The following is a 27,829-nucleotide window of genomic DNA, read 5'->3' as shown; positions in this document are numbered from 1 at the left end:
TTTGTTTCACACCCACCACACCTTGAGCTAAAATTAGGATCAAAAATATACGCCACAGTGACCGAGTCAAATTCCATTTCAGTGCCTAAACCTGTTTTCCTCCCGTCCTTCATCTCGCCTTATTTTCTGGCTCGTCCTGTTAACCAAGTTTTTACTCCACCCCCAACCGTCACACCTGAAATCAGGAAATGCTCACAAGGCAGCTGGGTGTGGACGCAACCGAGCTCTCGGTTGAAGTAAAAGTAAATCTGCCATAACACATGTGGAAGAACAGGCGTTAAACAGCCGGTGAGGTGACCCGAGGACGGAGAACAGCTGCTGATAACCGGATCAATACCTAAAAGTTTATTTCACTCCTGAACTTTTTCTTTTGACTCAAACAGGTCAAGGTAGGAACTTATTCTCACTTCTGATTTACCTGCAAACTTTGATAATTCTTGTGTCTGAAGACAAATCTACATGATTGTTAATGACAACATTTTTATTGGTTTTATTATTGATCAGAAACACTGTGATGATCAGCAGGTGATTAGTTTTCTACATTGATCAAACTTTGGTGTTTTTATTTCCTGGAATGAAGCTGTCATCTCCAGAATTAAAGTCAGACTGCTGTTTCCTGTGGAGCCTTTCAAAATAAAGCGTGTTTCCTGGAGGAAGTTGTTTGCTGCTTGTGTAACTGTTGTGTGATGAGGCTGTGAAGGAGGAGGACACGTGTCTCTGCAGGACAGTTTCACCTCTGAGCTTCTTCACATTTACAGACTCACGTAGAGGCCCAGTCTCTTTCTGCTTGTTCAAGATTTTCAACTTCCTGTTTCTGCAGTAAAACTGCAGTAAAACTCTGTTGTTCACACAATTTAATGTTTTTAATCTTAGAAACAGAAAATTAGAAAAGGTGCTGAGAGAAAGCTTCAAACCAGCTTGGATCAGCAGATACACCTGTATCAGTGACTTCCTCCACCTCCTACTGGTTTCTGACTGCATTCTAGTGACATAAACACTAAAGAGAGGAGCAAACCAGAGCAGGATCAGCTAGTCTGTGTGCAGCACCAGTGATGTGTGTTTCCTCTGCAGATGAAGGTGTGTGTGTGAGCTGATGTGGACGTGAATTCAGCAGAATGGACCAGTGTGAGGACAGAGAGGAGGGAGTCCCTCCCTCTAAAACCTCTCTGTGTGGGGGACATGAGAGTCGGAGCAAAGATCAGAGGTGAGATGAGCATCTCTAACTGTCCCTGACTCTTCTGCATGTCAGAGCTCAAGACTCACATCACCAAACACCATTATTACAGGAATCAACCTGGACCTGGACCTGGACCTGGACCTGGACCTGGACCTGGACCTGGACCTGGACCTGGACCTGGACCTGAATCTGGACCTGGACCCAGCTGTGTGTCCTTGAAGAGCAACAAGTCAAAGGACCTTGATATTACCTTTAGAGGACACCAAGGTTCTGCTACAAAGGGGTGAGTGTATCCAAACTCTGCCAATGATTTAAATGCAATGCTTTTTAAATAGATTTTTTTTTTTAAATCTGTAAAGCTTATTTTTCATATAAATAGAATATTTACATTTTGAACTTTTGTCTTCTATCAGTGTCCATCAGAAAGGAGACTCTCTTGAACCTAAACCCAGCTGTTTGTCCACATTAAATGTATGTAAATCAGTCCTCATGTTGGGAAATGTCCACTTGTTTCTTCCTGAGTAGATCGTGTAGTCCTGGACCCCTGTGGTCCTCCATCACCTGATGGTGATGTGAGCTTCCTCCTCATAGATCTTCATCTCCTGTCAGGAGCTTTTTCTTCTGGTCGACACATCTGGAGGTCTCACCTTCCAGAGGACTGATCCTGATGATGGTCCAGAGTTCCTCTTACTGATCCTGATGATGGTCCAGAGTTCCTCTTACTGATCCTGATGATGGTCCAGAGTTCCTCTTACTGATCCTGATGTTGGTCCAGAGTTTCTCTTACTGATCCTGAAGATGATACAGAGTTCCTCAGCTGCTTCATGTCTCCATCAGTTGTCCATGTTCCTGATCTTGTTGTAACTTTTCACTGAGGTCACATGTTCTCGGTGGATCAGCAGGACTAGTGAACCTTCACCACCACCAGTCCTCTGATGGACTGTCCTCATCCCAACAGGACTTCATGGAGGACAGACATGATGTGAGCTAATTCTTCCTGGTTCCTCCACAGAGTGGACCAACAGATCTCAGAGTCCCCCGTTCCGTCTGTCCAGCAGCATCAGACCCAGCTGGACTCCATCTTTCAGGTCTGTACATGAACAACAACTGCTTCTCCATCTGTTGTCCTGATGTTTGTCTGTTGTCCTGATGTTTGTCTGTTGTCCTGATGTTTGTCTCCATGGTGGTCTCTGGTCTTTGGGGAGGGGGGGGGGGGTTGCTGCGGCTTCGTGGCGCTCGAACCCGGAGACTGCGCTGGGGAGGGGGGGCTAGGGGGCGGGGATAAGAGGGGGGGGCCTGGAAGGCGTTGAGATGAGGGAGGTATGGTTATCAGCAAGTGTGTGTGTGAGCGGTAAGTCCGTGAACTTCGCCCAGAGCTGCTCTCAGCCAATGTCCTTGATGTTATCAGACGGCCCGGTACAGTTCTGAAACAGGTCCACAGATGTCCTGGGAAGGGGAGGGCTAGTGGGAGCAGAGCATCTTGTTTTCATTCCACCAGGGAGATTGTGACTGGAGCAGCCGGCCAAGTTGTCAAGGTCAGATTATAGAATCAACAATTGTATTGAAAAGAAACAGGCAGATTCCAGTAATTTTCCGTCTGCCTTAAGTCTCTGGTTCCTCAATGGCGACTCCAAACAGGCGAATTTGTGATCAATTCCCGCCAAGCCGAGCTTCCAACTTCTCCAAGGTCTTATCCATCTTGTCAATGAGCTCAAAGACCGCCGCTAGCCTGCGATTCTGTTCACCGGCAGCGACAAGAATCGCATCCAGCTTGCGGTTTTGCTCCTCCAACGTTAAAGTCTGAGTGTTGGTTGCAGAGCGTATCCCCTCAGCCACATCCGGCAGTTCAGAAAGGGCCAGAACAGCTGTCGACGACTTACGCATTTGTCGATAGACCAGGAATCGACCAACTCCAATTAGCAAAAATCCTGCTATCATATCATGGGTCCAACATGGGTCTGACGTTTGTCACCATGCTGGTCTCTGGACAGCAGTGGACTGTCAGTCTGTCCATCATGGACCTGATGTTTGTCTCCATGCTGGTCTCTGGACAGCAGTGGACTGTCAGTCTGTCCATCATGGACCTGATGTTTGTCTCCATGCTGGTCTCTGGAGACCGGTGGACTGTCAGTCTGTCCAACATGGGTCTGATGTTTGTCTCCATGGTTTCAGTCTGATTGTGTCCTTCATGTGGTTTTCTGTTCCAGCTGCTGGAGGACAACATTGTCCTGTTTGTGAAGGACGAGCTGAAGAAGATCCAAAAGGGTCTGAGTCCAGATTACCCAGAATCCCTAGATCATGTGTTGCAGGGTGAGGATGAAGAGCAGAGGAGCAGAGAGGCGTTTGTGAAGATCACAGGGAACTTCCTGAGGATAATGAAGCAGGAGGAGCTGGCTGAGCGTCTGCAGAGCAGTAAGAGGATTTCTATGAACATTTAAGCTGCTGGATAAATGACCCAGAATGCCTCAGGAGATGAACAACATTTACAGATCATTAAACCCACTGAAAGATGTTGTTAATAATAATAATAATAATACATTCTATTTCTAAGGCGCCTTTCTAGGCACTAAAGGTCGCTGTACACAACATGTTAAAATAATAGCAGAATACATTTAAAAACAAACATCAAAGCATTAAAAAAGAGCAGAGGTAAGAACATTAAAAGAGATGAATTGTTAGATGGGATAGGCAGTCTTGAACAGATGAGTTTTGAGTTGTGATTTGAAGTCAATGAATGAGTCAATGTTCCTGACTTGGGGTGGTAGAGAGTTCCAGAGACGAGGAGCAGAGCGGCTGAATGCTCTGCTCCTCATGGTGGTGACGGGCGGAGGGGACAGACTGATCCCCATGGTGGTGAGACGGTCGGAGGGGGCAGACAGTTGTACGGAGGCGGATGATTTTAGGGCTCGGGAGGGAGTGTGGACGTGGAGGAGATCAGACAGATATGGGGGGGCGAGGTTGTGGATGGCCTTGAATGCAAACAGGAGGACCTTGAACTGGATACGGAACTGAACCGGGAGCCAGTGGAGCTGTTGGAGGACAGGAGTGATGTGATGGATGGAGGGGGTCCGAGTTATGATGCGGGCAGCTGAATTCTGGACCAGTTGGAGTTTATGGAGGGATTGGTTTTGTTCAAACAATGTTCTGCTGGAATCAGATCTGCATTCTTGATCCACATGAAGGTTGTTTTTACCGTTGAGCTCCAGATTGTCTTGATGGTTCTACAGATTATTGGATCAGATCATCTTCTGGTGTTTTCCAATCCTAAACCTGGAAAATCCACTTCACAGACACCACAACAATAACAAGAACACAACAACCCACAACCCATCAGGGCTGTACTGCTAACATCCTCGTACTACAAACTCCAGGACTCCAGATGTTCTTGTCACTTCCACGTCCTGAATGTTAAGAGGTGTTTTGGTGGTCAAAGGGATTCTACTCAGTATTGTACAGCTCACTGTAACGTTAGAGTTGATCAGTGTCGGTTCACATCCTGATTCTTGAGGAGAATTAAGTTGAAGTTCATAAAACACTAATTGGTTTCTTTTTTCCACTTTTATTAAGGTACTTTTGCTGCAGTTTGTAAAAAGCAGCTGAAGTCTAGGCTGAAGAAGAAGTCAGAGTGTGTGTTTGAGGGGATTGTTAAAGCAGGAAACCCAACCCTTCTGGAGCAGATCTACACGGAGCTCTACATCACAGAGGGAGGGACTGGAGATGTCAACGATGAACATGAAGTTAGACAGATTGAAGCAGCTTCCAGGAAACCAGACAGAGCAGAAACAACCATCAGACAAGAAGACATCTTTAAACCCCCACCTGGAAGAGGAGGACCAATCAGAACGGTGATGACGAAGGGAGTGGCCGGCATCGGGAAAACAGTTCTAACACAGAAGTTCAGTCTGGACTGGGCTAAAGGCAGAACCAACCAGGACATCCAGTTCCTGCTTCCATTCACCTTCAGAGAGCTGAATGTGCTGAGAAAGAAGAATTTCAGCTTGGTGGAACTAGTTCATCACTTCTTCTCTGAAACCAGAGGAATCTGCAGCTTTGAAGAGTTCCAGGTCGTGTTCATCTTTGACGGTCTGGATGAGAGTCGACTTCCTCTGAACTTCCACAAGAATAAGGACCTGACTGATGTTACAGAGTCCACCTCAGTGGATGTGCTGCTGACAAACCTCATCAGGGGGAACCTGCTTCCTTCTGCTCGTCTCTGGATCACCACACGACCCGCAGCAGCCAATCAGATCCCTCCTGACTGTGTCTCCATGGTGACAGAAGTCAGAGGGTTCACTGACCCACAGAAGGAGGAATACTTCACGAAGAGGTTCATAGATGAGGAGCAGACCAGCAGGATCATCTCCCACATCAAGACATCACGGAGCCTCCACATCATGTGCCACATCCCAGTCTTCTGCTGGATCACTGCTACGGTCCTGGAGAACGTCCTGGAAACCAGAGAGGGAGGGGAGCTGCCCAAGACCCTGACTGAGATGTACATCCACTTCCTGGTGGTCCAGGCCAAACTGAAGAAGGTCAAGTATGACGGAGGAGCTGAGACGGATCCACACTGGAGTCCAGAGAGCAGGAAGATGGTCAAGTCTCTGGGAAAACTGGCTTTTGAGCAGCTGCAGAAAGGAAACCTGATCTTCTATAAGAAAGACCTGAGGGAGTGTGGCATCGATGTCAGAGAGGCTTCAGTGTACTCAGGAGTGTTCACCCAGATCTTTAGGGAGGAGAGTGGCCTTGTCCAGGACCACGTCTTCTGCTTCATCCATCTGAGTGTCCAGGAGTTTCTGGCTGCTCTTCATGTCCATCGGACCTTCATCAATTCTGGAGTCAACCTGCTGGAGGAACAAAAGAATACTTCCTGGTGGTTTGAAACAAGAGCCATGACTAAGCTCCATCAGAGTGCTGTGGACAAGGCCTTACAGAGTCCCAACGGACACCTGGACTTGTTCCTCCGCTTCCTCCTGGGTCTTTCATTGGAGACCAATCAGACTCTCCTACGAGGTCTGTTGGAACCAAAACAAAGAAGATCACAGAACAATCAGGAAACAGTTAAATACATCAAGAAGAAGATCAGTGAGGATCTGTCTGCAGAGAGAAGCATCAACCTGTTCCACTGTCTGAATGAACTGAACGATCGGTCTCTGGTGGAGGAGGTCCAACAGTACCTGAGATCAGGACGTCTCTTCACAGATGAACTGTCTCCTGCTCAGTGGTCGGCTCTGGCCTTCATCTTACTGTCATCAGGAGATCTGGAGGTGTTTGACCTGAAGAAGTTCTCAGCTTCAGAGGAGGCTCTACGGAGGCTGCTGCCGGTGGTCAAAGCCTCCAAGAAAGCTGTGTAAGGACGAACACGGACACTATGTCTATGTTTTAGTTACCATCACATGCTTTTGGAGGAAACCAGTTAAATTCACTGTTCAACTAAGTTCAGGTTCATGTCGGACCAGTTCTCCTCAATGATTCATCTCAGGAAACTTTACATGCAGAGAAAACAAATGCAGCGATCACTATGAACAATATTTATTGATTATTAGTTGAAATAATCAGTATTCATTGATATATCATTTATATCTTTGTTAAATGACATAATCAATTTTTAAATGACCTAATGATCTCTCTTTAATCTCCTCTGCAGGTTGAGTGGCTGTAACCTCTCAGAGGACATCTGTCCACTTCTGTCCTCCGTTCTCAGCTCTCAGTCCTCCAGTCTGACAGAACTGGACCTGAGTAACAACAACCTGCAAAATTCTGGACTGGAGCAGCTGTGTCCTGGACTGGAGAGTCCACACTGTCACCTGGAGTCTCTCAGGTCAGGATTAATTCAAGTGTTCAACTGTTGACCGTTACAACTGTGGTTGATATTGAAGGATTGTTGATGTGTTTCTGCTGATCCTCTGACTTCTCCTTCAGCTCCATCATCAGGTGAACACGAGGACAGAGTTAGCTTTAGTCTCAGTGCAGTTCTCTCAGAGTCTCTGCATGTGTGTTGTGTTGTGTGTCTGCAGGCTGTCAGGCTGTCTGATCTCAGAGGAAGACTGTGCTTCTCTGGTCTCAGCTCTGAGCTCCAACCCCTCCCACCTGAGAGAGCTGGACCTGAGCTACAACCATCCAGGAGAGTCAGCAGGAAAGCTTCTGTCTAGACTGGAGGATCCCCGCTGGAGACTGGACACTCTCAGGTAGGAAGACAGAAGGACATCAGTGTGCTGGACTCTTCATGGTGTTGTGGACATCATCTTTGTCGGTCTCTGGCTTTGAACAAAGATCTTTGAGCAGATGGAGCTGCTGCAGCTCATCTGGTGCTGCAGCAGAGCTGATAGATGCACTTCACAACTCTGAGCCGTTCTTGACCCAGTAAACATCCCAGAACCACAGCAGGGTGGTTTTCAGGCCCATCACAGCACAATAACAGCTGCACCTTCACTCATCCATGACACGGCCTCCTCCTGCTGCTGATTCAGCAGAGATGAAATCAGATGAGAAGAATGTGTTGAAACTGTGCTGGAAGGTGACGACCACAGGACAGACTTCAGAGATGTTGCATTCAAGTTTTCAATTCAATTCAATTTTATTTATATAGCGTCTAATACAACAGATGTTGTCTCTAGTCAGTGCATCTGTCCAAGTGTTGGACTGTTCCTTCATCCATGTGTGAGAGCCATGTAATGTCCATGTTTGCTGAAAGAGACTGAGCTGGTCTGACCCCCCTCCTCCTTCCAGGGTGGAGCCTGCTGGACAACGATTTCTGACACCAGGTCCGTGGAATTGTAAGTGTGTTTTTATTTCATTCACACGTTCAACCATCTTCACACTGACACATCACTCATTCATGAGTCCATCAATGACCAATGACAGATCAATAATAACTGCAGCTGCTTGTTTGTTCTCTCCATCAGATTCCTGTCAACTCACCATCGACACAAACACAGTCCACAAGAACATCAAACTGTCTGACAACAACAGGATGATGATGTTTGTGGAGGAGGATCAGTCATATCCTGATCATCCAGACAGGTTTGATTTCTATCATCAGCTGCTGTGTAGAGAAGTTCTGACGGGTCGCTGTTACTGGGAGGTCCAGTGGAGCGGAAATGTTTCTGTATCAGTGAGTTACAGAAGAATCAGAAGGAAAGGAAAATCTGGTTACTGTAGGTTTGGAGCAAACGATCATTCCTGGAGGCTGGTCTGTTATGATGATGGTCGGTACTCTGTCTGGCACAATGACAGAGGAACATCTTCCTCCTCCTCTTCCTCAGTCTCTGACAGAGCAGCGGTGTACGTGGACATTCCTGCTGGAACTCTGTCCTTCTACAGCGTCTCCTCTGACAGACTGATCCTCCTCCACACCTTCAACACCACATTCACTGAACCTCTCTGTCCTGGGTTCTGGTTCTGGTCTGGTTCTGGTTCTTCAGTGTCTCTGTGTTGAATTCAGTCTTCAGAGTCTCCTCCTGTCAGAGAAACTGTCTCTGTTGGACAGATAGTTGAGTCTGTACATGTCTGTCTCTGTTTCCATCAGAACACCTGAATCACACGTTGGTGAAACTGTTCTGAATGATTCCTTGGAAACTTCTTCCTCTTCCGGTCCTTTAAAGGTGAAGCTGCCGTTATTCCAGGATCCACATGTTGTTCTTCCTTCTGTTTCCAGTCAGAGCTTCACAGTGAGCAGCAGCATGTTGTTTCTCTGCAGCTCAGTTCAGCTCAGATCATTCACTTCATGTTCAGCTGCAGGTAGTTTGCTGCACATGTGACCAACTGTGATGTCAGAGAGGAATCACTGAGCTGCAATCAGCCCAGATGAAGTTACAACCTGCTGTCAGATCTGAGCACAAGGTTGCTGTGCAGCCAGGGTTCATCCTGGTCTTTATTCACACCACTTCCTGTTCCAGCCGTGACGTCACTACTGGACTGTCAGGTCTCTGTCATGGTAAAGGGTTTGTTTCTATGTGAGTTTATTGTATGAATAAAATGATCCATCCATCATCTAGAACTGCTTCTTCATGTTCAGGGTCCCAGGAGTCGGCCTGGTTGATCTTAAATGTACTACGATGATTTTTATGTACATTTGTCAGCAGAAAGAGAAATCAACAACACTAATGTGCTTCTATGGTTCCTAGACTGTAGTAGAACTGGACAAACCCTCCATGTAACGTTGTTTTCAGCTCTCATTTTCTCACCTAATGATTCAGTCAGTCAAGACAAACTGTTTGGAAATAAGATGTTTTTATTGCAACCACAGATTTTATGGTCCATCAACCAATGCATCACATTTCTACCAAATCTGTATTTCTGTAGATACCAAATATGATCAGCTGTTTTCCTCCATCAGAAGCTCCTTCAGCATCTAGAGTGATGCAGACTGCAGCTCGGGGAGGTGGTTTTGTGGATTACTGATCAATATTAAAGTGTTCATGATGTCACCACATGAGTGTTGGCTTGTCTTTAAGCAGCTCGGATAAATGTAATTCTGCCGTTGTTTTGCTGAGGGTGCAGTACTTTGTTTCTGCCACAGTGAGGCGCCATTTTGCTGCCAAAAAATGCACCAGGGTACCAGGGCCCTGGGCCTTCTCAGGCCAGTGCTCAGGGCCGACGGGTGCTCGCATGAAGCCACGTGATCCTCGCCTGCTTCTCCACCGTCTCAGCGGGACGAGAGCCAAGTCAAGTCAAGTCAACTTTATTTAGAAAGCACATTAAAAACACCAACATGGTCCAAAGTGCTGGACAGGTGAATGGAAAACCAAGACAAAACACCGTAAAACACAAGGCACGTAAATAAAACAATCATGATAAGTTAAGTGAATAAAAAGGATAGAATAAAAGATAAAAGAATAAAATAAAGAATAAAAGGATAAAATAAACTGTCTTGCTAGGTGTTAAAAGCAAAGGAGAACAGGTATGTTTTGAGAAGAGATTTAAAAACAGACAGAGAGGAGGCCTGTTTGATTTGCTGAGGCAGGTTGTTCCATAGTTTTAGAGCTGCAACAGCGAAGGCGCCGTCCCCTCTGAGCTTCCTCTTAGTTTCAGGCTCTCTCAGATCAGCTGATCAGCTGATCTGAGATACGTCAAACCGTATTGTGGAGCTTGAGGCACAAAGTTTTCCAGGGGGCGCTGTTGAGCCATTTTGCCACACCCATTAATTTAACCATAAAATATCAAATTTATCGCCAGGCCTGCCTTGCATGCAAAATTTGGTGACTTTTGGGGAACTATCAAATATGGACCAATCAGATGAAGGGGGGCGCGCTTTTTGCCGTCTAGCATCGCCACGTTAACACTTTTGAAAGAGAAAAGTAATGCGCGTAGTCGCAGGATGAAGACGCACATTTTGATGTACAACACACCTAAGTGCACATTACGGTTCGGACCGTATTAATTCTCGAAGGAATGGCTCATATTGCTCCAAAATTACGCGATTAATTCAGAATGTTTAAAATGGCCGACTTCCTGTTCGGTTTCAGCTATGGCGCCAAGAGACTTTTCTTTTAGTTGCGACATGATACAGGAGTGTACCGATTTTCGTTCATGTACGTCACACCGTATTGTGGGGCTTGGGGCGCAAAGTTTTTTCGGTCTGAACCAATCAGATGAAGGGTGGGTGCGCTTTTTGGCGTCTAGCGTCGCCACGGTAACACTTTTGAAAGAGAAAAGTAATGCATGTTGTCGCAGGATGGAGACGCACATTTTGATGTATAACACACTTGGGTGCACGTTACGGTTCGGGCCGTATTAACTGCCGAAGGAATGGCATAAATTGCGCCAAAGTGACACGATTAATTCAAAATGGCTGACTTCCTGTTCGGTTTCGGCCATGTTGCCAAGAGACCTTTCTTTAAGTTGTGTACTGATACAGGTGTGTAGCGATTTTCGTGCATGTACGTCAAACCGTATTGTGGGGCTTGAGTCACAAAGTTTTCCGGGGGGCGCTGTTGAGCCATTTTGCCACACCCATTAATGTAAACCATTAAATGTCAAATTTTTCGCCAGGCCTGGTTTACGTGCAAAATTTGGTGACTTTTTGGGCACGTTTAGGGGGGCAAAAAGGCCCTCCTTTCGTCAGAAGAAAAAGAAAAAGAAAAAAAAATTCCTACAGATACAATAGGGCCTTCGCACTGAAGGTGCTCGGGCCCTAATTATTCTACAGAATAATAATTGAAGGATGAAATCCGAACACAGGCTCCGGCAACCAACATTAACCAACATATTAGCAAACGTGTGCAAAATAAACAAGGACGACTTCTTCCAATCAGAATTTATTTACACCAGTGTCAAGCAGATGGTAAAACAACACTTCGGATAAATTCTGACGGCTCAACTACATTAACAGGGACAAGAAATCATATAATGCAAATCTTCCGATAACGTCTGTGTGTGTGTGTGTGTGTGTGTGTGTGTGTGTGTGTGTGTGTGTGTGTGTGTGTGTGTGTGTGTGTGTGTGTGTGTGTGTGTGTGTGTCGATAGCTCAGAATGGCTCTGGGATTTATGACCCGTCTGTATGTGTGGGGGGATTAGTAGGAGAGGAAAAGAGAAATAGAGAAGAGAAGTAAAATAACAGACACTCTTAAAGGAGCTTGAGGCCGGATTGTGGCAAGATTTATGAAAAAACTCCGTATACATTTTAAGTTTTCTATTAATAATGTCAGATGAAGCGTTCCAAACCAAAAAGAATGATTCCTCTAGTGTATCTCTCCTTTGCCTTGAACAGGCTGTTGCTGCAAAATGTGCTGCAATTCGGTCCCGAATTTCCCGCGCTGGGCTGCGGATGTGACGTCACATGACGCTGCATGTGCGTTCTCCCCGTTCTCCCGTGCCGGCTTCACTGTTGGCTGCAGTACCCCCAACGGCCGTCGTGGTGAAGGGTGGCTCTAGAGAGTCTCATTTCTTAAAAGGAGCCTCAAGCTCCTTTAAATGATTCCTCGCTACCAGAAACCAAAGACCTTCGGATCTTTCCCACACAGAAATGCACCACTGTGAAACTAAACTTCACACGTGCGCTCTAGTCATTCAACCGGGAAATGAGGAAGGGCTTTGTTTTCGGTTGTGGAGGAACATGTCATCACCAGTACCAGTATAGTACCAGTAGTACCAGTATAGTACCAGTCATCACGATCCAGCGATGTGGATGCAGCACTAGACAAAAAAGAAGATAAACAAAAACACTTAAACTAATAACACAGTTGTGAAGGGATCAGCAATCCAGCTCACAACGTAAACTAACTTTTAAAGTGTGTTACTAAGTTTTCTCTGCCCAGAAACAAAACAGCCTCTTACGTGGATGTTTGTAGTTTAAGAAAAAAAAGGTGGTTTTGTCTGGATGAGGGGACAGCAGCTGGATGAGGGGACAGCAGCTGGATGAGGGGACAGCAGCTGGATGAGGGGACGGCAGCTTTGCTTCCTTCAGCTTCAGGTCGGTCCGAAAGCGTTCACGTTGAGGCCTGCAGAGTCCCGGGTTCGGCTGTCTGGCCTTTGAACCTCGTGGGTCACTCATGCAGCGCTGCAAAACGGACACTCCTTCGGTCACGAAGGGAGAAAGCCGGCCCTTGGTTGGTCTCTCCTGGTGCTACAGCAGACCTGTAGGGGAAAGGAAAGGGAGAGAAGAGAGAAGAGAGGGAGAGAGGGGGGGCCTTGCTCTTTTATAGCTCTGCCCAGGAAGTCAATGCTCCTTCCTGCAGCTTGGGGTCCTTGTCCAATCAGAGTGTGGTCCCTTATCACCAAGGGGCCACATATGCAAATCCTGGCTGAGCTCTGTGTCCATAGGGTTTTTCCGTTGTGGCCTTGAGCTGGTCAAAGCCTGACTGTTCACATAATCACACATTTCATATGAGTTCATAATTCCCAATGAGTCACACATCATACATGAATTCATAATCACATATGACTTCATAATCACATGGGTGCTGGCGCAACAGTCCACTGCAGGGGTGTCCAACCCGCGGCTCGCGAGCCGCATGCAGTAACAAAGAGTGGTCTTAAATAAATAAAACAATTTTCCCTAAAATCCTGCCTATCAAAGTTCTGTCCTTAGGTTCTGTCAACTCCGTCAGATTTTTTTACAATCCTCACTAAATCAGGAAATAGAATGGTCAGCTATTTCCCTAAGGACCCTTTTCTCTCCCTGCCTGTTCTGAATGCAACGCTACCACACATACTCTGGTACCTTTTACATTTTTTTATATTTTAGACAAACAATGTTGATATTCTTATGGTCACAGCTGGAACATGTCAACACCGTCTCTCTGTTATGATAATGTTTTTAAACAGTAGTGGATTGAATCAAGTTATTTTAGTAAGGTTATTGAGACAGCTAGCAACTGAGGAAAAACCAGCTAGCTGCAGTGAACAATACATGTTTTGGCGGGAAAATACATGCAACTCCGTCAGATGTCAACTCCGTCAGATGTTGTAATGGGAAATTCTGGTATAACATATATATTTTGTCTTGTATGCTTTAAGACTGACTAATGCACATACCTGTTTTCAAGTGAACATTCCTATGCTGCCGAGGTCAAGCTCCTTGGACACAGTGCCTGTGGAATTTCTAACTATCAGGTGGTGGAGCCAGGCTGGTTGTCAGGGTGACATATATTTTGCCTTTTGTTCCCAGCCTGGCTGAAATATAAGACAGGATGTCTCAAAACATCTTCAGCTCACTCACTCACTGACTGCTTTTTGTGATCAGTTGTACTGTGTGACTCCATTTATGAATGCTCTCTTTTATTAAAACTCCAGAAAGGCAACTGACATGTCAAGACATTCTTTTTTGAACACGTTATTGAACAAACAACAATTTTTGCCACCACAATTTGGCGACCCCATCTGTGAGCGGATTTTCTTTTTTCCTCTGGACCGAAGGTGACTAAAGTGCACGGAACAACCTCATACTCCCCCATCAAGGAAGGTCGAGAGAGGGCCTGACGTCCGGAGGATTGAGACGAGTCCCCTCACCGATTGGGGTCTAGCGAACTTGGTGGCTACAGAAAACACCTTGCTGTTCTTTCGGATGAGTTTTTTTTTTTTTTTTTTCAATTATATTTTTATTTGTTTTTAGCATTTTAAAGACATACAGGACAAAGACAACAAAGCAAAATCAAGACAAAAAGAATAAAAGAAGAAATGGTTATCCAAAGTAAAAGGACAACTTGTAAATCAAATACATAAATAATCAAATCAAATAAACCATGGTCATAGTGCATATGTGTCTCTTTATGTACACAGAATCCTGGCATGGCCAGCCATGCCGGATGAATGTCAGAGGTCCATGAGCGGTTGCCATATTCTGAGAAAAACATCTCCCTTATTTTTTAGAGTGTACGTGCGTTGTTCCAAACGCAAAGTGTCATTCAAGGTTTGTTTAAACAGATTAAATGTAGGGGGTTTGTGCTGGTTCCAGTTGAGTAGGATGCATTTCTTCGCTATGTAGGATATCATAGCAATCCTTCGTGTGTGTGGGGTCCAGTGTCTTGTCCAGTTCTGTACCAAAAAGGTAACGTATTGGTGTACAGTCTAGAGGGGTCTGTACAACCTTGACAGTTAAGTCATGCACAGCCTCCCAAAAGTGCTGTAATTTTCTGCATTCCCAAAACATGTGCATAGTTGACCCTATGCATGCTTTGCAGCGATGACATCTAGGGGATGAGTTAGGAAACATCTTACTTAGACGGAGTGGCGTAAAGTACATCCTGTGCATAAATTTATAATTCTGTTCAATTATCTTGTTACAAGACAGTGAAATAAAGACATTCCGACACATACTATCCCACTGATCCTCACTGAGGTCACATCCCAAGTCCTTTTGCCAGATATTTTTGAGTGAGGTCAGAGAAGAGCTATGATGGTCTAATAGAACACTGTAAATCACAGACATTTTGCCTTTTAATGATTTGGAGTTCACCAAGATCTCCTCTAGGTCTGTTAACCCCAAAGATAGTCGACCCTCCCCTTTCAGAGTGGTAATTAAGTGGCGTAATTGCAAATATTTATAAAAATCTTGTTTCGGGATTTTAAATTCTGATCTTAAATCTGGAAAGGATTTGAGTGTGCTTTTGGTGAACAGGTGTCGGAACTGATATATACCGTTCTCCTTCCACTTTGCAAACAGGGATTTTCCAATCAATGGTGGAAGATCTGGGTTTAACGATAAAGGGGAAAGCCCAGAGATTCTGTCTGAGACTCCACAGAACTTTTTCACATCTTGCCACGCCAAGAGTGTTACAAACTACATAGGTTCTTGTTACCAGGTTTAGTGTGTTTATATCGTTGATAAATGGTAGCGAGGTTATGGGTGTAGGGAGACAGAGTTCTTCTTCTATATCAATCCAGTGAGCATTATCACGTTTTTGTACCTAACCAATCAGGCCCTTCGTCTGGGCAGCCCAGTAGTACATCTGAAAATCTGGCAGTCCCAGCCCACCCTTCTCTCTGGACTTTGTTAGAGTTTTAAAAGCTATCCTAGGAGAAGAATTTTTCCAGATAAAGGAGGTCAGCATTTTATTTATGGACTTAAAGAACGATTTATTTAAATAGCAGGGCAGTGACTGAAATAAATAGCTGAAACGTGGTAATATGTTCATTTTAATTACATTAATTCGCCCGAGAAATGAAATGGGAAGCATATTCCAATGTTCTAACTCGTCCTTAATCTTTTTAAGTAATGGGACAAAATTTACCAGATAAAGATCTTTGAGTTTGGGAGGCACATTTATACCGAGATATTTAAAGCCATTCTGAGCCCAGGTGAAAGGTGAGACGGTCTTGAGTTTGTGAGAGACTGGGGAGTTCAATAGTAAAGCGTTGGATTTTGTCAGATTTATTTTATAGCCTGATATCATTCCAAATTTGGTGATGAGGTCTAACACTGCTGGGATCGATCTCTCCGGCTTGGTCAGGTATAATATTATATCATCAGCATACAGTGAAATTATATTATTTGTTTTCCCAATATCAATACCGATAATCTTTTCACTGGCCCGTATGGCTTCTGCTAGTGGTTCAATCGCCATGTTGAATAAAAACGGGGATAGAGGGCATCCCTGCCGACAGCCTCTGTATAAACCGAATTTTTCAGTGAGGGTGCCGTTAATGCATATTTGAGCTTGCGGGTTGCTATACATAGCCCTAATCCACCCAATGCACTTCTCACCTAGATTAAATTTCTCCAGGACGGCAAATAGATATGACCACTCGACCCTATCAAACGCTTTTTCTGCATCAAGTGATACCAGTAGGGCTGGTTTGTTGTATAGGGCCGAGTGGTCAATCGCATTAAGTATCCTCCGAACATTGTCAGAGGCGTAGCGTGCCTTCACGAAGCCAGATTGGTCAGCCTGGATGATCTGGGGTAAGAGGTCCTCAAGCCTGTGTGCAATTAATTTCGATATTATAATAAGTCAACTGGAAGTAGCGAAATTGGGCGAAATGAGGTGCATTCAGCAATGTCTTTGTCCTTCTTATGTATTAGTGTAATTATCGCTGTCTTCATGGATTCAGGAAGGGTTCGATTTTCAAAAAAATCTGTGACCATGGGCATAAAAAAGGGCTCAATTTGCAGCCAGAAGGCCTTATAGAACTCTACCGAATATCCATCCAAACCTGGAGTTTTTCCGGATGGCATTGACTTAATTGCGTGTAGCACCTCATCTGAGGTGAATGGAGCACTCAGCTGTTCCTTCTCGCCCTCCGAGATAGAGGATAAAGATAAACCATCCAGGAATGCATGGATGTCCGTTTCGGAGGGATTCTCTGACGTGTAAAGCTGTTTATAAAAGTCAAAAAATGAGGACTGTATTGTTTGTGTATCATATTTCCATTGGCCTGTCGCATTACGTATGCATTTTATTGTTCTATCCGTGCGTTCTTTTTTAAGTTGATAGGCTAGAAGCCTTCTGGGCTTATTACCGTATTCGTGATATCGCTGTCTAGTGAAGAACATGAGATTAAGACTAGTTCTGACTGCATTTAGTTTCTTCATATTTTCATCCGTAGGCGATTGTTTGTGGGATTGTTCCAGATTGATTAACTCCTTCTTAAGTTGTTCTGTTTGTTGAACGATAGTTCTTTTCTTTGCAGATGTGTAAGAGATCAGTTGACCCCTGATTACAGCTTTAGCTGCATCCCACATTATTGCTGAAGAAACAGGGGAGGCTGCGTTGTCCTGTCTGTACTGTTCCAGCCACCTTCTAATATTATTGCAGGCTTCGATACTTGTGAGAAGTGAAGAGTTAAATCTCCAATGTTTAGTCTGGTGCATCAGTTGAGGGAGGGATAGCTTAAGATGGACTGGAGAGTGATTTGATATAAGAATGGGCCCTATATTACACGAAATCACGGATGAGAGATGTTCCTGGGGTAAAAGAAAAAAGTCTAATCGAGAATATGATTTGTGCCTAGCTGAATAGAAAGTGTAATCTTTCACTGTGGGGTTAAGTTCCCTCCACACATCAACAAGACCTACATCATTCGAGGCATACCTCAAAGTCTTTGATGCATTAGGATTGGACAATGTGGGTGAGGATTTATCCAGATTACCGTCCATACAGCAGTTGAAGTCTCCAGAGATCATTCCAAAGTCTGTGTTATATTGGTTAAATAAGGTGATCATATCTAACATGAATTTAGGGCGATCTTCATTAGGTGCGTAGATGTTAAGCAGTGTTAGTTCTCGCCCATATAGCATCCCTCGGATTAGTATATGCCTACCCTCGTAGTCGGTATGTTGGTCTTTAAAAATGAAAGGCAGATTTTTGTGAATCAGTATTGCCATTCCTCTTTTATTGCTAGTGAAGCTAGAGAAATATACCTTCCCAACCCAGTCTCTCTTAAGTTTTTTGTGCTCCTCATTGGACAGATGTGTTTCTTGTAGAAAGGCCACTGCTATTTTTTCCTTTTTCAAAAATGTAAGAACTCTTTTCCGCTTAATTGGGTGACCAAGGCCTCTGACATTAAACGTTATTACGTTAAGCATGCTAGACATACTAAGATTGGCATAATATCTTGACCGTGCTTGACCATGGTAAAACAAAAAGTATACAAATAATAAAAAACTAACATACTGTTAAAGGAAAAAAAAACACAGGTAGAGTATAAGGGGCCCCCCTCTAACCCCCCACCCTCCCCACCCACAACCCTAGCCTAGTCCCCAAACGACAAGGCAACCCTATAACAACAAGTAACACCCTTAACTTGTCAGGCAGGTAGCGATTAGCTTCCAACAACGCACAATTTGTTTTTAAAAAAAAGGAAAATGCCTTTGTGCAGAAAAAACAAAAAAAAAGAAATAGGCTAAAAGAAAATAAGGATAAGCTTAGCTTTCCTAGGTAGTACTATGCTCTTGTAAAGAAAAAATGCAGGTAAAAGAAAAAAAGAAATAAAAATAAAATGAATGAGGAGGGGCATGTCAAAGTGGGCATCAGTTTGGCAGGTGCTGACTAGTGTTCAGGTTGTGCTAACCACAAGGACTAGACTAAATCAGGGGTCACCACTAAGATAACTGAGTGGGGTCGTCCCCAATTCAATCCGTCCCGCACAAAAACATATATATATATATACGCACACATATATATATATATATATATATATAAAAAAATAAATAAATAAATAAAGTAAAGTAAATAAAAATAAATGTGTGCTGATTTAAATTATAAGAACAGGATGTCTAGCCCTCAACGCTTTCCCCTATCCTATTCTTTTGTTTTAAAGACAACTCAAAGCTTATTTTCATTTGTATAATAATAAAAAATAAATAAATAAATAAATACATTAAAAAAAAAAAAAAAAAAAAAAAAAACAGAGCCCAGCCACCTGTTATCCACGTCCCTTCACAACTCCATTGCCCACTCCTCTGCTTACCAAACCAATAAGTAATAATAATAAACCAAAACGTCAGTCGATACAGGCACTGTTAGTGTTCAAAAATGAAATGTTACATCGACGACTTGACAACAACCAATGTGTACCTGCTATGTATTGTCCATGTAAACCAATGCCGAGCAAATCAGCTTAAGTGGCAGCTAAGCCTGAACAAGTCAGATGGTGGTCCTATGTTTATGCACGCAGGCTAGTGCACTCACCCCATTCCATGTATTAAAGGCAGTTCAAACCTGGCCATGTGTGGCTTATCCAGCCGTAATGTTGCGGTAAAATTCCTCAGCTTCTTGTGGAGAGGAAAACAGGCGAATCCTCCCGCCGTGCAGCACCCTCAGCTTGCATGGTTGGAGATGAAATCCTCGAAAGGCTCCCATGTCAATAAACAGCTTCTTGACAGCGTTGAACCCCCTTCTCTGTTGCATCGTTTCTGCAGAGAAATACTGTGCGAATGCGAGCTTTGATCCGTCATGTGTGATGTCCCGCTGCTTCGTGGAGCGCAGAACGAACTCCCTATCCTGGTACTTGAGGAACCAAATGAGGACGGCTCTGTTGATGTTGGGATTTGCTGGGGCCAGCGTGCGTTGGGCTCTTTCCAGTATGAATGATCTATCAGGCTCGGTGCCCAGCCACCGGGGTAGCATGTCATGTATAAAGTCAAAAAGAGGACACTTACCCTCAGCTCCCTCCTTAAGACCAAACAGCCGAATATTCTTCCTCCTCCCACGGTTCTCCAGATCCTCTGTCTTCTCCTCCAGGTGTGCGAGTCGTCTCGTTGCCGCAGCCAGCGCCGTCTCGGTCTTGTCCAGCCTATCCTCCGTCGCGGCTATGCGGGCCTCTGCCTCCCCGACACGTTTTTCGTTAGCCGTTACCTCTCGTTTGATTTCACCCAGGTTGTTCTCCAGCACCAGCATGGAGCTCTTCAGTTCCCCCAGTTGGCCGTTCATCCCATCCAACTTAGAGCCGAACTCAGAGCGGAGAGCTTTCAGCTCCGTTAGCACGTCGGCTATGTTAGCCATGTTAGCTCCGTCGTCCTCGGCCGGCAGTGTTGTCTTCGCGCTTCGTGAGTTCGTTTTGCGAGCTTTTGCAAGAATATCGCACTCCTTGGCTGCTGAGAGTTTTGGCATAGTCTGTAACCTATAGTTGGTCAGGTTTGCAAAAGTTTGGGGTGGTTTTGTGTGCGAAGTTAAGTGGAGCCTTCACACTAAGCAGCCATCCAGTTCGGGCTCTCTAGCGCCCCCCCTTTCGGATGAGTTTTGAGGAAACAAACGGCCGGAAATTGCGCGAAAGTCTCCTCACTACCTACTGAATTGACAGTGGTGTCGGCAGACGTGCCGGATACTCGGCTTCCCTACGGGCGGAGGCTTTGTGTCAGAGAGTGGTAGACTTACTCCAAGTTTGGAACTTGGGGGCTCTGGGTTCTGGGAATCTAGAGTGACCAGACCGGGTCTGGGGGCACTTAGGGCCTATGAATACTAAGAAGTTTGTGTTTTGTCTGTTAATGTCTGGCATTAGAATTTTTTTTTTTTTTATAAATGTATTTATTGTAAACAGGACAATGATAAAAGCAATAACAAGAGCAACAAAGCGAGTAGAACATTACTATATACAGTACAGGTGCTTGCTGATCAGGGAAAACAATTAAATAATAATAACAACAGTGAATAACAAGAAGAAAAAAAAGAAAGAAAAAAAAGGAGCATAATATATCGGAGTCTCTTGAGAAGGGAAAAATAAACGGAAAAAAGAGGTGTGCTCCATCTTCACATCGAATCCTGTTTACATTATTTTTTTCCATTTTTATAGTGAGCTTTTACCCACTCCCCCCACCCTCGCCCCTAGGTATGTTGAGCCACAAATAATAAAATGACTAAGTTAATAAAAATAAAATCATAAGTTAATAAAGGGGAAAAGTGAATAAGTAAACTGGTTAAATAATAATAATAACAAATAAAAAAAGGATGGGAAAGAAAAACAGCTTCATAGACAAGAAGGTGATGGGAAGAAATTTCAGATGATAGAAAGGAAGAGGAAGGGTCACCTGTTCTCCAGAAGACTATAACTAGGATACCTCGTCAGCATCAGGAATGATAGTAAGTTCTCTTATAAGGACTAACAGGGGGTCCCAGGTATTTTGGAAAGATTTCAGGGATCCTTTCAATGAAAATCTTAAATTTTCTAACTGAAGGCATTGTAAGTCATCTCGTATCCATTGGTCATGTGTTGGGGAGGAGGCATGTTTCCATTTGAGAAGGATACAGCGTCTAGCCAGCAGAGTGGTAAAGGCAATGACACGGCGTACAGCGGTGGGCATATTATCAGCTGGGGGAAGACCTAAATAATGCAGTCAAGGGGTTAGGTTCTATTTTTGTGTTGAAGGCCTCAGTCTGTCATACAAACTGAAGCACCTTACATTGCAGTAAGCTGTGTCTGGCACAAATAGATGATGAGTGGACTAAATTGAGAATATCGCTCCACTGGCTATCAGAGATGTTGTCATCTAGATCACGCTCCCAGAGCTCCTTGAGAGGTATCAAGGGATCTGGATTCAGGGAACCAATCTGATTGTAAACAATAGAAATCATGCGTTTTTGGTTAGGGTCAAATGAGAGAAGCTTATCCATTTCTGATTCAGGAGGACGATTAGGAAAATGAGGAAACAGCTTTTGAATAAAGTGCCTGATTTGGAAAAAGCGAAAAAGATGGCTGTTGGGTAACTTAAATTTGTCTGACAGGGACCTAAAGGAAGAGAAAACCCCATCCTCATAAAGGTCATCTAAGGTAGTGAGACCATTATCCGACCAGACGCGGAAGGTGGGGTCCTTAGACGATGGGGAGAATAAGTGATTGTTTAAAATTGGCGCGTGAATCGAGGCTCTATGTAGCCCATGTTGTTTTCTGAATTGCAGCCAGATCTTATTGGTGTTAGTAACAATTGGATTGCTGGAAATTTTATGGGCCACAACAGGAAGCTGAGAGCATATAATAGAGTGTAGGGATGCAGAGGCTGACAACTCAATATGTACCCAGGGGGGACAAGATTCTGAAGGTTTATATTTGGCCCAATATAGCAACTTGTTAATGTTGGAGGCAAAAAAATAATTACGAAAATTGGGGAGTGCAATGCCTCCTTCTGATTTAGGGAGTTGGAGACACAATCTTCTAATGCGTGCAGGTTTGTTGTTCCATATAAATGCATTTAACTGCCGATCAAGATCAGTAAAAAAGGATTTATTGATACAAACAGAGATGTGTTGAAAAAAGATAAAGAAATGTAGGTAGGATGATCATTTTGACAAGGTTGACGCAACCCGCAAGAGAGAGAGGGAGAGAGGCCCACCTAGACACGTCGGCTCTAAGTTTGTCTATTAGAGGCAAGACATTTTTAGGAAACAGTTCTTTAAAAGAGCTAGTAACAAACACCCCTAAGTACTTGAACCACTCCATGGCCACTTTAAAGAGGAATATGGATTGGGGAAGTGCCTTTTGCCAGGTCATTTAAAAAAAATACTTCGCTCTTATGGATGTTTAGTTTGTAGCCTGATATGCGGCCAAAAATATCTAAAATTGATAATATCGCGGGAAGAGAGGATATGGGGTTGGAGATCATGAGAAGCAGGTCGTCTGCATAAAGAGAGAGCTTATGAATCATGGCGATTATTACCCTCAAACTTGTCATGAGTTCTGAGCCAGATAGCGAGGGGTTCAATGGCTATATTGAACAGGAGCAGCGAAAGAGGACAGCCCTGGCGCGTCCCACGTTGGAGAGAGAAAGGTGGAGACCGAATTCCATTAGTGTGTACAGAGGCAGTTGGAGAGGCATAAAGTAATTTAATCCAGGAAATAAGTTGGGAATCAAAGCCGAATTTTCCTAAAATGAAAAATAGGTAGCCCCACTCCACCCTATCGAATGCCTTCTCAACATCAAGTGTCAGCTTGATGTTGCTCTCCGGTAGCTTTGTACACGTCGATTCCAGGCTGTGTATGCGCCCTTCTGGTTCATTTGCATTTACCTCAAGTGAGACAATCGACTGAGTATTGTCAGAAACCGTAGCTTGAATGCGATCCAGTTTGGTTTCGAGGGTGGAGATGGTAGCCTTGAAGTCCGCGGAGAGCGCCCTTCAGTGTTTCTCCAGTAGGCTTGCTATGGTCGTCATGTTAAGCTCGCTGCTGCTTTCCAGTGCGAGGTCGTTTTTTGTAGCATGTTCTTTCTTGCCCGATTTAGGATGTTTAGAGGCCATGATTCAGCACCAAAGTGTTCGAGGTGAACTGTATCCACTTGGCAAAAGAAAAAAAACAAGGCTATGGGGTTTGAAATGGAAAATTAATGTAAGTTTAGGGAGCTACAACCAACACGTGTCTACTCCATCGTATCCCGCCGGAAGACCCGGCATTACAATTTTGACTGTCTGGAGAACAAAAAAATAATTTTGAAAAATAATTAAAGTTGGAAACTCGGTTTTTTCCCGTTGACAAAGTCAAATTGTCTTTTTCCCTCTAGCTGGGTCTGGGATCCGGTTAAAGTTAAAGGGTAAATTTTAAAATTAAAATTTAGCAGTGCTACTATTTTAATTTAGATATAATCCAAATTGCGGTTATTCTAAAATCAGGTCTTAATGTATTGTGTTGAAAGATTTTAAGAAAATCTCAATTTAATAGCGAGCTGCTTCTCTGTTCAGGCTTCTGTGACATCACAGACCCTGATAAGGGTAAACCTTGAGTAGCCCACTGTTTTCCTTTCGTGAAAATTAAACTTGCAAACGTCTGAGAGAATCAACAATGGGAACAAGATTAAACAAACCCTCTGGCAGTAATCTTTCTGAGGGACCAGATTTGTCAGCCCCAAATGTGAGATATATGATAGTTAACTATGGAAAAGAATCCATATCTCAGTTGGATCTGTGGGTCAGACAACTTAAATTTCCAAAAACAGGAAGCCTGATCGTTAAACAGCTGGAGGCTTTGCAGGTGAGACTTCAGATGACTGATACAAAAACAAAACTAGTCAAACAGGTAATCCTAAGTACCTTAACTGCTTCTGTAGGATTTAAAAGATGCAGGAAAGACACATAAATCAAAACTCTATTATTATTATCAATAAACCCTTTACCATTGGAGGCAGTGGTGGGATTCCACCATTCCACCAGTTAGCACTCACTAAAGAGAGAAATAAAAAACAAATTGAGATAGATTGGAAATCTTTTGGAATGTGGCTGAGTGAGGCAAAGCGAAGGCAGGCTCCCAAACAGACCGCGCCCCAGTGTGTGAAGCTGGACCCGGAGTTGGACTCTGTCCAACTCTGTCCAACTCCGGGAATGAAATAATGTACAGTATATCTCAAAAGTGAGTACACCCTTTAGATTTTTGCAAATATTCTGTTATATCCTTTCAGGGGATAACATTATCCTACTGAAACTTTGATATAACTTAAAGTAGTCAGTGTGCTGCTTGAATAACAGTATAGATTTATTGTCCTTTGAAAATTACTCAGTACACAGCTGTTAATGTCTAAACAGCTGGCAACAAAAGTGAGTACACCCCATAGTGAACATGTCTAAATTGTGCCCAATGATGTTGTTTTCTTGCCCTAGTGTCATGTGACTCGTTAGTGTTACAAGGATTCAGGTGTAAATGATAAGCAGGGCTGTTAAATTTGGTGTTTTGGGCACAATTCTCTCTGAATTCAATTCAATTCAATTCAATTCAATTTTATTTATATAGCGTCTAATACAACAGAGTTGTCTCTAGACGCTTTACAGAGACCCATACCCAGAACATGACCCCCGAGCAGTTATTACATAAACAATGGCAGGTAAAAACTCCCCTAGTGGGAGAAAAACCTTAAGCCAAACAGTGGCAAGGAAAAACTCCCCTTTAGGAGGGAAGAAACCTTGAGCAGGACCAGGCTCATCAGGGGGGACCCTCCTGCCGAGGGCCAGACTGGTGGGTCAGGGACGGCAACAGCACAGCAGGCAGGTGGAAGCAGCAACGGGATGACCGGGGGTGGGGACCGCAGGCCAGCACACAGCTCCCGAAGCTCCGGCCCAATCAGCAAGTCCCAGGTTGGGGTGCAGGGTCAGGAAAAGACTTGTGCTCCGTAATGCAAGCTACAAGCCACCCACGGCCACCTGCAGGACAAAAGAGAGAAAAGGGAGGAGAAGGGGGGGCCAGCAACGGGATGACCAGGGGTGGGGACCGCAGGCCAGCACGCAGCTCCCGAAGCTCCGGCCCAATCATCAAGTCCCAGGTTGGGGTGCAGGGTCGGGGGAAGGTTGAGAAGGGGCAGGGCCAGGGAGAGGAGTCTTGAGGGACGAACATTCTCCCCCGCCCAAAAGGGGCCGTTACCCTGCCCCCCTCACTCCCACACTGCAGGTTCCGGTGTCCGGCAAAGGATGCTGCAACATGGACAAAAGAGAGAAAAGGGAGGAGAAGGGGGGGCCAGCACAAGAAACCACAGGAGCGACTCTGACACACTAAAGTTTACACTACCTAGAGATTTACCAACACCAGCTAGAGGTTTACTAAACACTAACTATAGGCTTTACTAAACAGAAATGTTTTAAGTTTAGTTTTAAAGGTGGAGGTGGTGTCAGCCCCCTTAACCCAGATTGGAAGTTGGTTCCATAGTAGTGGCGCCTGATAGCAGAACGCCCGCCCTCCAAATCTACATTTAGATACTCTAGGAACTACGAGTAAACCTGCACTCTGAGAACGGAGAGCTCTGACAGGAACATAAGGCACTATCAGGTCTTGCAAATAATGCGGAGCTAAGCCGTTTTGGGCTTTATACGCAAGTAATAAAATTTTAAATTGGATTCTGAATTTTACGGGTAACCAATGGAGCGACGCTAACACTGGAGAGACGTGGTCTCTCCTGCTAATTCCTGTCAGTACTCGTGCTGCTGCATTTTGGATCAGCTGGAGCCTATTCAGCAAATTACTTGGACATCCTGCTAACAACACATTACAGTAATCTAGTCTAGAAGATACAAACGCATGAACTAGTTTTTCTGCATCACTCTGTGAGAGGATTTTCCTAATCTTTGCAATATTACGGAGATGGAAAAAGGCTATTTTACAAACCTGATTGACATATGGTTTAAACGACAAATCCTGATCGAAAATAACACCAAGATTTCTCACAGTTGCACTGGAAGCCATCGCAACACCATCTAATCCCTTCCTAAGATGCTCTGGACCAAGAATGATAACCTCTGTTTTATCTGAATTTAGAAGCAGGAAATTTCTGGACATCCAGTCCTTGATGTCCCTAAGACATGCCTGAAGTTTAACTAACGGTTCTGTTTCATCCGGCTTCATAGACAAATAGAGCTGCGTATCATCAGCATAACAATGAAATTGTATGCCGTGATTCTGGATTATACTTCCCAACGGCTGCATGTATAAACTGAACAAGATTGGCCCTAGCACTGAACCCTGCGGAACACCATAACAGACCCTTGACTGTTCTGAAGAAACCTCATGTACATGAACAAACTGGAACCTGTCAGATAGGTATGATTTAAACCAACATAGAGCTGTCCCTTTAATCCCAACAACATGCTCTAACCTGTGCAGTAAAATGCCATGATCTATAGTGTCAAAAGCAGCACTGAGGTCCAGTAGAACCAGTATGGACACTAATCCCTTATCTGAGGCCATAAGGAGGTCATTCGTGACTCGAACAAGTGCTGTCTCTGTGCTATGATGCATTCTGAACCCTGACTGAAAGACTTCAAACAGATCATTTCTATACAAATAGTCACATAACTGGCTTGAAACTGCCTTTTCCAGAATTTTAGACACAAATGGAAGGTTGGAAATTGGTCTATAATTAGCTAAGGTGTCTGGGTCAAGAGAAGGTTTTTTAAGTAAAGGTTTAATTACTGCGACTTTGAAAACCTGTGGTACATATCCTAAACTTAGGGATAAGTTAATTTGGTCCAGTATTGTCGTACCAATAAGAGAAAAAATATGTTTGAATAGTCGAGTCGGGATGGGGTCTAACATACATGTGGTTGACTTAGCTCTATTAACGAGTGAAGTGAATGCTGGACAACATGGCACCTCATGGCAAGGAACTCTCTGAGCGGCTGAAAAAAAGGATTATTGCGCTTCACAAAGATGGCCTTGGCTATAAGAAGATTGCCAACACCATGAAAATGAGTTGCAGCACAGTGGCTAAGATCATACAGCGGTTTTCCAGGACAGGTTCCACTCGGAACAGGCCTCGCCAGGGTCGACCAAAGAAGTTGAGTCCACGTGCTCAGCGTCATATCCAGAGGTTGGTTTCCAAAAATAGACGTGCAAGTGCTTCCAGCATTGCTGCAGAGGTTGCAGAAGTGGGATGTCAGCCTGTCAGTGCCCAGACCATACGCCGCGCACTGCATCAAATCGGTTTGTATGGCCGTCGCCCCAGACAGAAGCCTCTTCTGAAACTGATGCATAAGAAAGCCCACAAAGAGTTTGCTGAAGACAATGAATCCAAGAACATGAGTTACTGGAACCATGTCCTGTGGTCTGATGAGACCAAAATAAACCTGTTTGGGTCAGATGGTGTCCGGCGTGTGTGGCGGCACCCTGGTGAGGAACCAAGAAAAATGTGTTTTGCCTACAGTCAAGCATGGTGGTGGCAGCATCATGGTCTGGGGCTGCATGAGTGCTGCCGGCACTGGGGAGCTGCATTTCATTGAGGGACACATGAATTCCAATATATACTGTCACATCCTGCAGCAGAGCAGGATCCCCTCTCTTCGGGAACTGGGCCGTAGGGCAGTTTTCCAACAT

At 44.4% G+C, this 27,829-nt stretch overlaps 1 protein-coding gene across 1 annotated transcript in view; it reads left to right on the top strand.

Annotated features, from left to right (window-relative positions):
* The first annotated feature begins 3,537 nt into the window (after positions 1 to 3,537).
* Positions 3,538 to 27,829, top strand: part of LOC133419538 (NACHT, LRR and PYD domains-containing protein 3-like) — a 79,096-nt gene continuing 54,804 nt past the window's right edge. The window contains exons 1-3 of the mRNA XM_061708757.1: positions 3,538 to 3,589; positions 4,745 to 6,527; positions 6,825 to 6,998. Coding sequence (XP_061564741.1) covers positions 3,553 to 3,589; positions 4,745 to 6,527; positions 6,825 to 6,998 — 1,994 coding nt within the window. The 5' untranslated portion in view covers positions 3,538 to 3,552. The remainder of the gene's footprint in view (positions 3,590 to 4,744; positions 6,528 to 6,824; positions 6,999 to 27,829) is intronic.

The sequence above is a fragment of the Cololabis saira genome, chromosome 19 (assembly GCF_033807715.1).
Source record: "Cololabis saira isolate AMF1-May2022 chromosome 19, fColSai1.1, whole genome shotgun sequence".
Classification (NCBI taxonomy): Eukaryota; Metazoa; Chordata; class Actinopteri; order Beloniformes; family Belonidae; genus Cololabis; species Cololabis saira.
Note: the sequence above shows the minus strand (reverse complement) of the source record. Positions and strands in the feature narration are given on the sequence as shown.